The sequence below is a fragment of the Fringilla coelebs genome (assembly GCF_963513975.1).
Source record: "Fringilla coelebs genome assembly, chromosome: 11".
Lineage (NCBI taxonomy): Eukaryota > Metazoa > Chordata > Aves > Passeriformes > Fringillidae > Fringilla > Fringilla coelebs.
Genome location: NC_140037.1, coordinates 6,295,118 through 6,309,034, shown reverse-complemented (window position 1 = coordinate 6,309,034; position 13,917 = coordinate 6,295,118). Strand labels below are relative to the sequence as shown.

At 47.5% G+C, this 13,917-nt stretch overlaps 1 protein-coding gene across 2 annotated transcripts in view; it reads right to left on the bottom strand.

Annotated features, from left to right (window-relative positions):
- Window positions 1-12,789, bottom strand: part of LOC311158138 (ubiquitin carboxyl-terminal hydrolase 12-like) — a 29,510-nt gene extending 16,721 nt beyond the window's left edge. The window contains exon 1 of one of the 2 annotated variants that reach the window (XM_084213312.1): window positions 12,724-12,789. Coding sequence is in view for 1 of the 2 variants with exons in the window: in XM_084213311.1 (XP_084069437.1) it covers window positions 12,724-12,771 (48 nt within the window). In the remaining variant the exon portion in view is untranslated. The remainder of the gene's footprint in view (window positions 1-12,723) is intronic. The other variant, XM_084213311.1, reaches the window with a different exon arrangement.
- Window positions 12,790-13,917: the final 1,128 nt, after the last annotated feature.

The window sequence follows — 13,917 nt, the reverse complement described above, 5'->3', positions numbered from 1 at the left end:
ATATGCAAAGTGGTTTCTTCATCTCTTTCCATTTTCAATCCACCAACACCTTATGGATGGGAATATATGGGCTTGGTACCTTCCCTCATTCCTCTCCACCTTGTTCTTTACTGCTTCTTGCTGGTGCTCCAACATTCCTGAGCTCCTTTGTGCAGAATCCAAACACTTTGGATTCCTAATTGTGCTTTAAATGCCCAAGTGACTCCAACTCTGCCCAAACAGAAATCCTCCTGCACAGGTGAGCCACCTTCAGACACCTCAGAAAAACATTCAACCAAACATTACAGTCCAGCAAAACTCAATTTATTTATTCCCCTGAAGCTACCAATGCTTTTCAATTGCTCAGCAAACATTTCCATCATCTCCCTATTAACATAAACCACAAGTAGAGACTGTAAGGACAGTTCCATCCAGATTGTTTTTAACGGAGAAATAACTAAAAATTTCCTAAAAAACAGGAGAGAAACCAAGAAACAATCTGGTTTAACAGCTGTAGCTGGAGGTCCCCCATCAGTTTTACACTCAGTTACATTTCTCAAAGCAGATAAAATGAGGCAGGCTCAGAACTGGGTACTCCAAACCCCACAAAACCATTCACAGGGTGCTGACAGATTTACAAGCAGAGTCTGCTCCAGCAGCAATTACACACAACATTTCTGAGGCATCAGTGCCAGTTCAGGCAGCTCCTTTCATTTATTTCCTTGCAGCCATTCCCTGCTTCCAAGGAGCTCTTCTTCCTCCAATATCTCCCCTCAATAAAACACAAATCAAACCTAAAATAAAAAGAGAACCATCAGCAAGGAGGATTTGCTGGCAGGGGTCTCTCCTGGGATATCTCAGCTCTCCACTTCCACTGCTCTGATCCACACTGCCTTTGGGAAATGCTGGAACTGGAGATGAGCACCAAATTGATGGAATTGCACAGGAGGGGAAAATTCCAGAATTTTCAGCCTGGAAATCAGAACTGGCTCCTGCTGAGGTTGTTTTGCTCTTCCATGCTGCATGTTTGGAGATTAGGAAAGGAGGATTTGTACATCCTGAGAGCTTGTGAAGTTCAGTTCCAATTTTTCCGGAGTTTCCTCACCCCCTCCACGATCTTCAGTATTTTATTAGGGAAACACTGGAGAAAAGCCCATTAAAGGAGGTACCAACCTCCAAAACCAGTGACACCTGAGAGCCCAAATGCTCCAGCTGGAAAGCAACACATAGAATAAATATCTGCACAAATAAATAAAACCATAAGAACTGTAAGTTTGAATAAAGCTATGATATAAAGAATTGAATAACCTACCATAAACCAGGGTAGTCAACCAAGCCACCAACTTGTATCCATTTAACCTGACAGGTCACAGGTGAGTTTTTTCCAAGTGTTTCCTTGTGCTTATAGCCCAAACTTTATAAATTTGGGTAAATTAACTGCAGAGGCAGATTTTAAAATTAATGTTTCCTTAATAAATGAGATTATATTTATGTATTATTTACAACTGAAGTGGTAGATGCCTCATCCCTGGGAGTGTTCAAGGCCAGGCTGGAGCAACCTGGGATAGTGGAAGGTGTCCCTGCCCATGGAATGAGATGAGCTTTAAGGTCCCTTCCAACCCAAATAATTCTGGAATTCTGTGATGATTCTAAAGTTTCTTGCTAGAGAATATTTTAAATTTTTCAAAACAGGACTCAAAGCACTTGTGGGAGGAATAAAAAAAAAATCAGAGATGAATCATAAATAGTTCTGAAGACGCAAACTTGCAAATTAAATAGTGAAAGAAGTTCTAGGAAATGCAATGCCCAGGAAAAAAAAACTCCCTTGCAGAAGCAGAGATGATTCACCACAGAGTCAATGTCCAGGAGAGCTGCACTGAGCAAGGATCAGGGGGAAAATTCACTTTATGGGGAGGGCACTACTCAGCCTTGGTCACGTTTTGGGGTAAGGTCCAGAACTGCAGGCAAAGTCCAGCTCCTGCCAATCAGAGATCTCTGTAACTCAATTAACAATTAGCCAATTAACCCAGTGCAGCTGAAACCTGGTCCAGCCTGAGCCATGTCCTGCCGCAATGAGGCTTTGCTGTCACACTGACAGGTGTCACATCCCTTTGCCCAACCCAGCTTAAAGATTTTTCCATCTGCCACAGATCACAGAAATAATTCCTCACGAGAAACAATCCACACTTCATCATTTTGGAAATATAAAAGTCACATCTTGTCTAGAATTCAAAAGCTAACCAAAGTGGCAAGTGTACATAATATGAAAATTAATTTTGTTATTTGGGGAATTAATTAAATTCTCCTCTTTGGGGTGCCACAGCCAAAGTGTTCTGCATCCTGTGGTACTTTGCACACCTAAAACCATCAGAAAATCAATACTATGTCACATATTGTGGAGCAACAAGAAATGCCATGAAAAAATCCCTCATCCATAGCAATTGAGCTTGCTTGGCATAAAACAGCTAAGCAAAACCACTAAAAACTAAAATACAGCTGAATATAAAGATTAATGACTTCTCAATGCTAGTGCAAGGCAAATAAGTGAGTATTTTAACAACCCCAGAGTACATCCTTGACTTCTGGGAGCTGCAAGGAAATGCTCTCCAGGAGCTGCTCTGCTTCAGGACCATCAAACTCAGCTCTGTGAGCAGGAATAAACCCAGATTTCTCCAACACACAATTACCCCAGGAGGAAAACTTCTCCTCACTTAACCACATGGTAATAGTGATTGACTTACATAATGAGATGTGAATTTAGTGTTCCACAGTGGAGGGGGAGGTGACAAGGGAAGTTTCAGCACTTGTAAGCAGAATTTTCCATTTCCTGGAAATTCCTGGGACTTCAAGTGTTGTCTCAGAGCTCCCCTTTTCTGCTCACACCCCACTCACAGAACTGGCTGTGCTTCCACAGCTCTGGAATTGTCAGTCAAACAGGAAAATGAAAAACTGCCTGGCCCATCCCAACTATCACCACCTCAGCAGGAATACACACAGCTAAAAATGGCCAAGAAAACCCCCAAAGAGCAACAATAAAATATTTCCTGTCACAGCTGCAGTCATTTCACTTTATGCATATCAGCTAATTTAAAGAAGGCTCTATCCAAGAACATTCCAAGTCTGAAAAGATAAAGAACACCCTTTAAAAAATCTAATATACCAAATATTGAAGTACCAAACAACAGCACAGGGAATTGTTAATTTCAAGTTTTCCTCACTTTTTCATACCAACACAGTGAGGGACATCACACCAATATCCTGATTTAAAAATGTAAGAAAAGGCTGGATGTGGCACTCAGTGCTCTGGGCTGGTGACAAGGTGGGGATTGTCATGTTGGACTTGATGATCCTGGAAGTCTTTTCCAACCTAAATGACTCTGGGATTCTATTCCAAGCTCAGAGCTGCATGAGATACAGAGAAAAGAGCATTGGGGTAAACTAATATCTACCCAGGGAACACCCAAGGCAAGTTGTGTTGAATTTTTTAAAGAAAAGGGATGTGAAAGGAGCAGCTTCAAACCCCCTTACCTGAGGGAGCTAACCAAGCCATACTGAGGCAGTGATCCCACAGTATTCCTGAAATTTTAACTGAAAAACCCATCAAAACCAGAGGAGAGATCTATCAACTCTACTGAAAAACCCATCAAAACCAGAGGAGAGATCTATCAACTCTTCCAGCTTGTAAGCTCTGAGTGATTTTTGCTCACTAGAGAAGTCTTAAAGATTTATTTCCAGTTCAATGCACCATGCAAGTGGATAAATAGTAGTAGACTTTTATTTCTTAGCCACTGCAGCACCAAAAGGAGATCACAGAGAAGGATAATTAGGCATTGCTGCCTCTTCTTAGCAAAAAAAAAAAAAAAAAATCCTATTCCTGCAAAGAAGATGAGAATTTGCATAGCCTAGATTTAATTTATTTCAGAAACTGGAATTGTATGAAACAACAGGGGCTTCACTACTGGGTGACCTTAAACTTACTGGGTTTGCAATTATTCTTACAGACAAAAGCTGCTAGTTTGCATTCACTTATCTGACAGGAATCAGAGGAGTGCTCAGTTTTGTCTGCATTTTATTTAATTAGCTTTATGGCAGAAATTGCAATCAGGCTCTGAGTTGAAGAGTTTTGGGAAGCTGTGAATGAATAAAAGCTGGGAGTGATTATGAACAATCCCACAGCTCAGAACAGGAGCTGCTGTCAGATGAGAATTCCACATTTCAGCATCCTCATGGTTCCTGCTTCAAGTTACAACCTCTTTCCTTCTCAGCAATATGAGTTTTACTGAGTTTCAGTGAAATCCTGATCCACCACAAACCTTGGCTGACAATTAGTGCACTGTTATTACAGACTACCCATTTTTTTCCCCTGAATTCACACTTTCCCACTTGGCTGGAATGCCCATTTCCATCCCCAAATATCTGCTTTCTGCTGCTCTGGAGGTAACTCTGCCCATGTGGGGATGGTTAGAAAAGCAGGAAAAGGGAGGGAGGAGAGCTGAGCATGGAGCAGCTGCTGCTGCAGCTCCAGGGAAAAAAGGACCAGAATTAGCACAACTCTGGGGCAGGACCCTCACTGCTATTCTGAGCTCTTGTCAAAATAATCAGGTCAGTGCTGTGCTGCTGCTCAGCAAACACTGAGCTGGAAAATGAGGGGAAAACCCACAAAGCAGGGAAGGAGTCAGGAGTGGGGAGATCCCACTGCCCTCAGAGTTCAGGGCATTCACCCCTGACAAGTTCTGAGAGGCTCTAATTACACAGGTTTTGAATTGCCAGTGGGTTTAGAGCCATTCCATAACCACCACTGGCTCAATGTAATGACAAAAAATACTCCAGATTTCTCAGGTGTCATTATCAGACACAGAAATTCAGAAAGACTTGTCAAACAAATGCCCCATGAGGTTTTAATTGATGGTTTTTAACAGGGATGCAGCAGCTGCCTAAAGTACAAGAGAATTAACTGAAATGGTGCAGTCCTTCCAATCTTTTCAAAAATACAACTACAAACTTACAGTTTGGTCTTTTTTCAAAATTAATCCTGCCAAAATCTACAAACAGTCAATTTATTTTTTTTTTAAGTCTGCTGTGCTTATTTTGGGCACTCCACTACTTTAGACAGACACACATAAATATACACAGCCCATCAGATATTCCATTTACAGTTCATTTGTGAACAGTTGCAGATTGTCAGAAGAGAACTCTCAAAATCTGGATGTGTGTCCCAAAATTTCAGAAAATTTCTATTTGTTTACTGTATCCTGTTGAAACTGTAGTTCTCCATGCTTGCCTCACCCTTCAGCTGCCTCAGGCCTGTCTAAAACACACCCAAGACTAATCAATTCTATAGGCTCACTTTTAACAATCAGTTAATTTAAAGCCCTCTCCATACAGCCCATGCAAATTGGAAGATTCAGCCTTTCTTTAAGGATAATTACTATTATTTTAGCTCAGTACAAAATATGAATTTCAAATTACCTGATTTTTATGCATTTCTCTCTTTGCAATGAATCTAATTCAGTTCAAGAGAAGGAATTAAAGGCTCATAACTCAGGGGGTCTCTAACCTTTCCCTGCAGCTGGATGCACACCCAGGAGCTGTGAGGCACCACTGGAGTAAAAACCTGATGAAATAAAACCCCTGAGTATATTTGGCTTGGACTCCACACCATCCTAACTCCTGGACTGGAACCAGCTGCTTCCCACTGAGCACCTGATGCAAAAGACATTTCCCCTAAAGAAAGGCAAAAAAGGGAAAAAACTTACAGGATTTCAGTGTCCAGAACGTGCCTGGTGCACAAGTCTTGCTCTCTAATTACTCATTTGGCTTTGAACAAATGAGAGTAGCAGAAGATTCAGGGTTTAAGGCAAGCTGGGAAGCAGCTTTGAGGTTGAGCAGAAAGGCTCCCAGGGACACCATCGTGCAGCACTCCAGATTAGAGCAGCTGCTTAAACCCACTGCTGAAGAGTTGTTTTAAGAGGGAATAAACAAATCAAAACAAAAAAAAAAAAAAACAAGTAGGCCAAGCCAGAGCAACTTAAAACCCAAAAAAACTACTTTTGCAGGTAAGAAATCTGCATGAGCTGATGCAGAAGTCTGCCTGCACTTGCTGTATTTGCTGAGATAATAGTCCCAGCTTCAGGACTATTTAAATTACCCTGGGGGGAAGTGGAAATGGAGCAAACTGGGGTTGTATTGCTGCAAGTTTATAGAACACACGGGCATGGTTTTGTAAACACAGATTAGATGTTGCTTTCCCCATCCTTTAAAACTCCTTGGCTGTGGAGCACTGAAGTCAGATAAAAAGAGTTGTCAGCTCAGGTTTGAGAGGATCCCTTTTCATGGATCTGGGAAGGCTGTCTGTGTTCCAGGCATAACAAATTACTGTAAATTGAGCCCTGGATTGCAGCACTTTGCCTGCATAAGCACTCCAAACAAACTGATAATCCTGAAAGGAGCAGTGTCACAGACCATCCAAGGCTCCACGCTTCCAAATGCCACGGAATCTTCCTCCTGGAAAGGCTGTGCCCATTTCCAGCAGGGAGGAAAGCTCACAGAGCACCCTGACTGCTGCCATGGCACCCAGAGAAACTCCAAAGTGCTGCATTTCCAAAGAAATTTCCTCCTATGAAGCCTTAATTGGAGTGGTTTAAATCAATGAAAGCAGGGTGCTTTGTAAACTCCTCCAAGCACATGTTTATTCTGTGAGGACTGGTCCTGCAAGGTCCACAGGATGCACACCTCCCAAAGGAAAGCAGGGCCCACACTCCTGGGAAACCCTCTCATTTTATGCTCTGTGAGACAGCAAAGCTGGGCTCCAGTGAAAGAACACGTGGAAAGGACCAGGGAGAAAGGGCAGGAAAAAACAGAACCACTGCTCAGAGGGCTGACCTTTGTCAGCAGCTCCTCTCCCTCCTCAGCCACTGCATCCCACATCAGCACTGCTCCCAGTGCATCCCAGTCCATCAGCCACTGCCTCCCACATCACCACTGCTCCCAGTCGATCCCAGTCCATCCCAGTCTCCTCAGCCACTGCCTCCCACATCAGCACTGCTCCCAGTCCATCCTAGTCCATCCCAGTCTCCCTAATCACCACTGCTCCAAGTTCATCCCAGGCTCCTCAGCCACTGCTCAGCCATTGCCTCCCACATCAGCACTGCTCCCAGCTCATCCCAGGCTCCCAAATCACCACTGCTCCCAGTCCATCCCAGTCCATCAGCCACTGCCTCCCACATCAGCACTGCTCCCAGTCCATCCCAGTCTCCTCAGCCACTGCCTCCCACATCAGCACTGCTCCCAGTCCATCCCAGTTCCCTCAGCCACTGCCTCCCACATCAGCACTGCTCCCAGTCCATCCCAGTCCATCAGCCACTGCCTCTCACATCAGCACTGCTCCCAGTCCATCCCAGTCCATCAGCCACTGCCTCCCACATCAGCACTGCTCCCAGTCCATCCCCCTGATTTCTCCACCCCCAAGACTCCTCGTGACCTTGTGCTTCTGCAGTGACCCAGTAACACACATAGGAGAGAGAGGACGCTTTGCCAGCTCAGCTCTCAGGGATTCTGCAGCTCCCTAAGAGAACAAACACAAACAGCTCCCAGCCGTGCAAGGCCCAGTGTTTACCAGCATTGTTCTTTTGTGAGCTGGCAGGGAGATTTTATCAGGAGTCTCACACATCAAACAGGGCAGGGACAATGCTGTGGAGAGTGAGGAAGTGGATGCTGAAGGAGAGCAAAGATTTATAAACAGGTTAATATTTCATTTATAACTTCAGATATTACACAGGCACAGAGCAGTAAAATTCAGCTGTGGAGCCAATCAATGGATCTGAATGGGGAAATATATTCACAACTCTGTGTGTGAGAGATGAAGTGGATAAATCATGGAACAGCTTAGGCTGGAAGGGACCTTAGAGCTCATCCACTGCCACCCCCTGTGCAGGTGGGACACCTTCCACTATCCCAGTCTGCCCTGTCCAACCTGGCCTTGGACACTGCCAGGGATCCAGGGGCAGCCACAGCTTCTCTGGACACTCTGTGCCAGTGCTTTACCACCCTTAATGGAAAAAAATTCCTTCCTTTCTAGTCTAAATTAACCCACTTTTAGTTTAAAACCATTCCCTCTTGTCCTTTCACAACAAAGTTTCTCCCCATCTGTTTTACAAGCCCACTTTAAGTATTCACTATAAAAGGAGCTGAAAATAGAAAATACAACATACAAACAAACCATAATGATGCACAGTGCTGCCCTTTATTTTGGCAGCAAGTGCAGGAATCCCCCAAACTGACATCTGCTGGAGCAAGCACTGAAAGCCATTTCTTTTTTAATGGCGACAAGACAGCAAGTGATGTGCATGTAAACAGATGAATTCCAAGGCAATAAAAGCATTTGCTCTAAATCCTGATTAAAGAACCAAACAACAGAGATTCAGTAACAGAGCACATCTTGAACAAAACTACACTCTGTTATTTAGCATCCTTCCCCAGGTACTCACACTTCATTTTTAAATGGTAGCAGCTCTGAAGCAGAAGTCCTCTAATATAATCAGTGTCTGCTTTGAACAAATGAACCATGGAGTGCCCACTACCCCCAACTCCATGGCACAACACAGCTGGGATCTCTCATGATCTCTCATTTTCCTGAGGACAATTAAAGCATGACATCTTAAAAGCTGATAGACAATCAAAGCAGACACCAGAACAGCACAAAAGCTCCTTCATGTGTTCAGGACTCCTGTAAAATCCCAAAGCTCATTCCAAGGGAACCTGGGTGGTACACCTGAACTACAGCCTGCCTTTGCTTCCAGCCCCAAACTGTCAGAAGCCCCAAATCTGCAGCAACAAACACCCATCACACACAGCATTAAACCAGAACACAAACAGCATGTGGGAAAACCATGAAGTGCTCTCCTCCCTGCTTTGCAAAGGGTTATGTAGTTCTTTTCCCCCCAAAACAATTATTCTCAGGCTGGGTTTTAAGTGCAAAGATGAATATTTGGTTTCTTTCAGCTTAACAAGTCAGTCAAGAAGCAGAGCACTGCTAGAGACAGAAATCTGCTTAGCCAGCTCTACTTCCACCCTGCCTTCTTCCAGTGATAAAAATAAAAGCTATAAATGTTAATTCTCTGATAGAGCCAAACCAAAGTCCTACAGCTCCAGGTGACAGCAGGGAGGTGACATTACACACCAGGGACACCACAGCTCTGCTTGAGCTGCCCAGTGTAAATTATTCAGGTGGCAAATGGAAATGTGGGACTTACAAATGCTGCAGCCACCTCCCCTCCAGCACTGAAGTCAATAATTATGTCCTGATTCAGAGTGTGTAAGACTACCCCCAATTTGCAGCCTGGATTGGAGTTCTTTAGGCATGTCCTACTGGTTTAACCAACAATTAGACATGAATCTAGAGGAAGTGACCCTAATTGCCTACAAGAAATAATATTCTGCTCACAGCTTACTACAGACTCCTCACAAGCTGCCAGAGAAGAAAAGCCCAGCTCTGGGCTTTGCACCTGGCTCCCTTCTCAAGTTCTGGTCTCCTCTTCCAAAGGTTCTGTCAATTCAACAAAATCCTCGAGTTCTTACTCAGAAACTCAGTTGTACAACTGCCTCAGAGCACAGAAAGCACAACCTGAGCACAGAAAACACATCCTGGGCCAGAGGATGCAGTCAGACCCAAGGAATTCTGCCCTCTTCACACTCTCCTCAGCCAAGAGAGGATTCCCAGCTGTTCACCCCAGACCCACAGACCCCCCTTTAAACATTTCTGAAACAGCAACTGTAGATTTTTTAAGCAAAATGCCTCAGGAGTGCTCTCTGTTTCCACCTCTGCTGCCACTTCCCTCAATTCTGCAGCTGCCTGCAAAGAGAAGGAAAAACCCCCAAAGCCCAGAGCAAAGGGAAGGGCTGGGACACAAAGCTGGTGCCAGGGAAGAGCTGGGGCAGTGGCTCCTGGCCATGGCTGTGCTTCCCACGTGGTGCCAGCAGCCTGCCCAAGCAATGAATCACATGCCAGTGAACAATCCCTGCTCCCTCCCAGCTCCCAGTGCTGGCCGGGCTGGAGCTGCCACAGGGATGTGATGAAACTGATGCCTTGTGGAGGCTGAGCTAGAGCTGACAGAGCTAAAGAACAAAGCAGGGATTTATTAGGAGGCCTCAATGGATGCACCTTGGGCAGCACAAGAGCCCAGCCAGGGCTGCACCCAAGATGAACCAAAATGGTCACAGGGTCTTTCACTTTGATCAGTTCTGCTCCATTTGCACCTTGCAGTTCATTGTCCCATTCCAGCCCCAGCCCATCCAGTCCCATCCTTCTTGTTCTTCTCTCTCCAGCCCACAGGGTTTGTGCTCTTGGGCTGAGATTTGGATCATTTGTCCTTGGTGCCCAGCTAGAGAAGGAATTGTTTTGTCTCCCTGCTCTGTGCAGAGAGCTCACCATCCCATAATATGAAGCCCAGACCCACACACTAAAGCAGCACAGAACCTGAAAAATAGAAAAGCTGAAACCTGAGGCATCAAAATCCTGGAAAAGGGATGGTGTTCCCACCAAGGAAATGCCACCACCCTGAGGCACAGCAGAGCTGAGCCACGGGCAAGTGATTTCAGGGAGGGGGAGATGATCCCAGTCCAACCTCATTACTGGCTGCTAATGAGCTCAAGCTTGGAATTTCATTTTTGAAGAGATATTGGAGAGGAATGGAGTGGCTGAGAAGCAGTCAGGAACAGCAGTCCCTGTGATGCTGAAGGGTCTGACAATGTCACAAATCTGGGTTTCACTTTTCCAGCCTGGAGCACAGATGATGACTGGAAGTGCTGGTAAAAACTGCATATTTTACTAAAAAAAATATGTAAAGTCCTGTACAATCACTAGAGATTAGCATAACCCTGGAGAAAGCAGCTCCCAAAGGGACTTCGTTCATGTATTTCAATGTTTTTAAAAAGAAGGCCCAGCTTTTTCATCTACCTTTATGACAAACCAAACAGCATTTTTACTTGCTGGACATGCAAATAAACTGATCCAGTTTTAAAATATAGCACCTAGACCTTAATTTCCTGGGCTAGATGAGGGAATAAATGTTAATATTGAAAGTAAGTTTAGCCAAGCTACACATGCACCTAAAACACTGATGCTGACAGATCCCACATCATTTGATTAAATGACTAATCAAGAAATTTGGAAGCCAGTTTCATGAAATTATGAACTTAAAGCTCTGCTCTAGGATTTCTGCATAGAACTGAAACAGCAAATTCTCCATCTGAAACACAACAGGGAAAATCTGCCTCCCCAGAGCTGCTGCAGTTCTTGGAAAAGAACTCCCAGAACTTCAGGAGGGAGATGGGAGGAACCTGCCCAGCTTCCATCCACCCTCCCAACCAAAATCAGGAGCAAAAATGCCAAAAGCCCACTGGGATGTGCTCAGGTGTGGCTGCACAGTCCCAGGGAAATGCTCTGCCTTCCCTCTGCCCTCTCAGTCCCAGACTCAGCCAGCTGCTCTCAGGAATGCACCCAAAATATTCCAGGGACTGAGTCAATCTCTGCCTCTGGGTGCAGAACTCCTCAGCAAATTCCTGACTCACCTCTCATGGCCTTCATCTCACCCGGGTCTCTGATGGCAATTAAAAAATACTAATTATGTAGAAAAAAAACCCCATTTAGTGAGATTAGGGAAGGATAAATCCTGGGAAGTCTTCCAGGGAGGTCTCCATGGCCAGGGATTTGAGAAGCAAAGATGAATGTCTCTTGCCAGGGCTGTGAAGCTGCAAATGCCCAGTTTGTACTGGCTCACTTCAGCTGGGCCTGGAGTTACACTGGGAGGCAGCACCTGCATGGAACAGGAGGAAAATCCTGTTCCTGTCCCACACAGGTGAAAACAGAGCCAGTGAAGTGGTGTGGAGGCTGCAGAGGGAGATGGAAGCTGAGCAATGACAAGGTGGCATTGTGAAAACCAAAGTGCTCCAGTGGGCACCCCCGGGCCGCTGCCCTGCGGGCTCTGGGAGCTGCAGCCCCTGCAGCCGGGGCTCGGAGCAGGGAGCTCCTCCCAGAAGGTTCTCTGAGCACAGCGCTGGTGTTTCACGGACGGGCTCTGATATTTCCCTGGGACTCAGCCGTGCTCAGCGCCAGCCCGGCCACTCCGGGCTCTATTTACACAGCAGCGGAGCTTCATTAAAAATTCTGCATAATCATGCAATTACCAGCCTGCCTCTCTCGCTGGCGGCAGGGACGGTCCCGGTACACGCATGCACGTGGAGCGACTGCGGAGCTTTGACAAACGAGTAGAACGAGCTTTAAAATGAACTCAGTTATCACAACAACCTACTACGACCTGGGCACAGGGCCAATTAATGCTCGATAATTCCTTTTCTCTCCGAAAGGCAGCACCCACCGGCCCGAAAAACATTTCAGGGCACAGGCAGCGGCAGACACACCCACCGGGAGCGCCGGGTTCGCGTTCCTGCCGAGCCTCCAGCACCTTTCCCACCGCATTTCAGCCCGATTGTCCCAAACCCCTGCGAGCCCCGGCCAGGCTGCACCCGCGCTCAGCCCGGCCGCGGCTCCCCGCGCTCCCCTCGCCCTGCCCCGGCACAGCCGCTCCGCCCCGGCCCCTCAGACCCCGGTACCGGCGGCGGGGCCTCCCGCAGCGAAGGGTCTGAACCGCCCGCAAGGCGCCGGGGCGCGGAGCGCGGGCTCGCCCCGCCGCCCAGCGCGGGGCACAAGGCCGGGAGCCCCTGAGGAGCGGCCGCGAGGGCTCTCACCATGGTACAGACGGCGGCGAGTCTCCGCACCGTCACCAGCGCCTCCATCCGCCCCCGGCCGCCGCCATCTTGGGCCGCGACTGACAGCGCCAGCTGCGCACCCGCTAACCGGCCCGGCCCGTGCGCCGCCGAAACGGCGCCGCCTGCGCCGCACAACCACCGTTCCGAGGTGTTCCTGGTCCGGGGGAGCCGGCTGGGGATCGGGAGTGGGAATGGGAATGGGATCGGGAATGGGAACGGGAACGGGAGTGGGAATGGGAATGGGAATGGGAATGGGAATGGGGAATGGGGAATGGGGAACGGGGTCAGGAATGAGAATGGGAACGGGAATGGTAACGGCACAGGGATGGGAACAGAACAGGGATGGGAACAGGACAGGGATGGGATTGAGCTCATTATGGGGAAGAGTTTTCCCAGAGCAGCTGTGGTTGCCCCTGGATCCCTGGCAGTGCCCAAGGCCAGGCTGGACAGGGCTTGGTGCAGCCTGGCACAGTGGGAGGTGTCCCTGCCCATGGCAGGGGTGGCACTGGATGGGCTTTAGGGTCCCTCCCCACCCATAACATTCTGTGGGTCTGTGATCCCATGATACTTGTGCGCCCCTTCCCTCAGGATATCCCGTGGTTCCTGAAGCTCAGGAGGAGGCTGGAGGCCCCACTGGAATGAGGACTGAGAGGTTTCTGTGACACTGGGGGAAGGCACTGTCCCCACAGGGCTGGGGCTGGGAACTGGGGGGTGTCACCAAAACCCCACCAAGGGACCCTACGGCCAGCCCAGAGAACCAGAACCTTCAGAGGAACTCTGTGATTCCCAAGACTCCTTGCAAAGGCTGTGGGCAGCGGGATTTTGGGATGGGGTGGGACAGTGGTGCTGTCCTCTGCTGTTCCACACAACACATCCCACTCCAGCACGGTGACAAAAGGGCTCTGTGAGAGCTCATCATGAGAATGACAACAGTGCCCATTGCCAATCCATTGTCAATCCAGTGGGAGAAGGAGTGGGAAGCATTCCTGAGACACCACAGAGCTCGTCCTGCAGGGCACACCGAGGGCAAACACACCTCAGAAGGAACAGTGAGGAACAGGCAGAAATTCAGGATGGGGCTGATCCTGACCCAGAGCTGTGCCCTGCAGGAGCAGGGAGGTCACTGTGCCCCTGTCCCTGTCCCTGCTGAGGGCACACCTGGAGTGCTGTGCC